Raw genomic sequence first — 2,423 nt, forward strand, 5'->3', positions numbered from 1 at the left:
CTTCACTTCCTCACTGTCTGTTGGCCAGAGACTTTAGTTTCTGGCCATGAACCTCCTCATAGGCTGATTTAATATTAATGGCAAGTGGGAGATTCCAGATGACAGAGACAAAGAGATGAAGGAGGAGATGGAGAAGGAGAAGAAGAAGAAGGCATGATTATCTAAGAAACCATAGTCTATTTAGTCACCTAATCTCAGAAGGGATCTACCATTACTTCTGTTGTATGCTGTTGGTCACAAATCTGCCCTGATAAGATGTGACAGGGGACTACATATGGGTGTGAACTCCAACTACATATGGGTGTGATGAAGATCACTGGAAGTTATTTGGGAGGCTGGCTACCACAATAGGCAATCAGGCATTATAAAGATAAATCACCTGAGGCCCTGGAAAACAATTGCCTTGTTGTAGATCATACACATAATTTAGTGGCTTTGGCTATAGCAATAGATTTTCTACATTTGAGAAGCTTATGTTTTTCACAAGTTTTTTCCCTAGAATCATTGGTTCCTACATGATGATAAAAAGGTACCAGTTAAAAAGACTAAAACAATTTTTTAAACATTTTATTTATTTATTCATGAGAGGTACAGAAAGAGAGAGGCAGAGACATAGGCAGAGGGAGAAGCAGGCTCCTTGCAGGGAGCCCCATGTAGGACCGGAACCTGGTACTCCAAGATCATGACCTGAGCTGAAGGCAGATGCGCCCAACCACTGAGCCACCCAGGAGTCCCACCAGTTAAAAGATTACCAGTTAAAAGTTACTGGATTCCATGAGACGTTTTTCAATTTATGACTGGCTAGTTTTTGAAGTAAACTAAGTGAGGCCTTCTGTACACGTGCCATTCCTTTCAGCCATACACTGAACTAGAGCACCATTTATATAGAAAATGTAATGCCTCCTGTTTAATTCTGTTTTTTGTTTTTTTTTCCCAAGATTAAATGATTATTAAAAAAAAGCGCGCCACACTGTATAGAAATCAACATTCTCTCCCATAATTCTGTGCATCTGGGACTATAGAAATGTCACACTGTCCCTGCCCCACATCTTCAAATTAACATTCTCAGGTCACAACAATAAGTCTTCCCAAAGGGGACCTTCCGGAAAAACAAGCTATTTCCTCGGCTCATATTTCCCTCTTTTTGTAGCATGCACCAGCAATCTATCCAAGAAGTATATATTGGGGAGTAAGGAGGGGATCCACCAGCAAGCCCACAGTTGTTGACAGCCATAAGATTAGAGACAAGCACAAAAGGATAGGTCAACATACTGGCAAAAAATCCTGTGACAGCTTGGGAATAACTCTTCATCTCACTCATGGTAGAAACCCCACTGTCCAGTGCATAGGTATTGACGAGGTAGGCCAGTGAGTTACAGAGCCACAAAGAAATGATGTCACCTAGGAGGCGAGGAATAAGACCCGCAAAAAATCCTAGGATGCCCTCTTCGCGATAGATGGTCACTATGGAATCATAAAGTCCACAGTACTTGGATTCTCTGCCAATGAATTGTACCATAGATCTCAGTGTGATCACATGGAAGGGATGTGTGATGAGGGTAGCAGCGGAACGGGCCATCATTTCTCGAGTTGTCTCCTTGATAACTTGGTCGAAGGAAGGTGTGACTTCTTTCTGTACATTTCCAGAGCCTAAATCCTTGACCTTGTCACATTCCTGGTAATGCTGTAAAACTTTACCATGGACCACAGTTCCAAGGACACCTGAACACAGTCTTGGAGTTAAGCCTGTGAACAACCCACGCTTCCCATCGATGCTTGCAATGTGCTGAGCTGACATACTTGCTGCCCAAAAATATATCGTCTTATTGTTGGAGGAAGAGGCTCATATCCCACCTGGATGAGCACCTTCAGGTACATGAGCGGTTGGGACGGGATGGTGAGGCCGGAGCCCAGGAGCACCTGACTGGCTGCGTCCGCCATGATGGCACCCGCGGACCGACTTCCCGTTTAATTTTGGATCACACTCTCCTCCCTAATTTCATTTTATACACCAGCCAAACCAGAAATTGTTTGGAGAGTTGTAACTGCAAAGGCCCTTTTGTTTTTTAAAAGATTTTATTTATTTATTCATGAGACACACAGAGAGAAAGGCAGAGATATAGGCAGAGGGAGAAGCTCCCTCACAGGGAGCCGGATGTGGAACTTGATCCCCAGACTGGGATCACGCCCTGAGGCAAAGGCAGGCCACTCAATCGCTGAACCACCGAGGCATCCCTGCAAAGGCCTTCTATGTCATGAGTGCAAAGATATTTAAGTTATACAAGAGAGCAATGCGAATGGTGTCTTTGAGGAAGGTTAAATGTGGTTAATGTTTTTATCTATGAAGCAGTAAGTAAAAAATATGTGGTAATTAACAGGAGAATTTTCTGAATTGTTCAGTCAAACCATTAAAAAAACAAGTT

At 43.1% G+C, this 2,423-nt stretch overlaps 1 protein-coding gene across 1 annotated transcript; it reads right to left on the reverse strand.

Annotated features, from left to right (window-relative positions):
• Window positions 1-975: 975 nt before the first annotated feature.
• LOC121477007 (mitochondrial carrier homolog 2-like) lies at window positions 976-1,941 on the reverse strand. Its single transcript, XM_041731183.1, is given in 2 exon segments — window positions 976-1,794; window positions 1,797-1,941. Coding segments are annotated over 2 exon segments (888 nt in total). The 3' UTR covers window positions 976-1,051.
• Between the last annotated feature and the right edge of the window lie 482 nt (window positions 1,942-2,423).

Source organism: Vulpes lagopus, chromosome 16 (genome assembly GCF_018345385.1).
Source record: "Vulpes lagopus strain Blue_001 chromosome 16, ASM1834538v1, whole genome shotgun sequence".
In the NCBI taxonomy this organism is placed as follows: Eukaryota; Metazoa; Chordata; class Mammalia; order Carnivora; family Canidae; genus Vulpes; species Vulpes lagopus.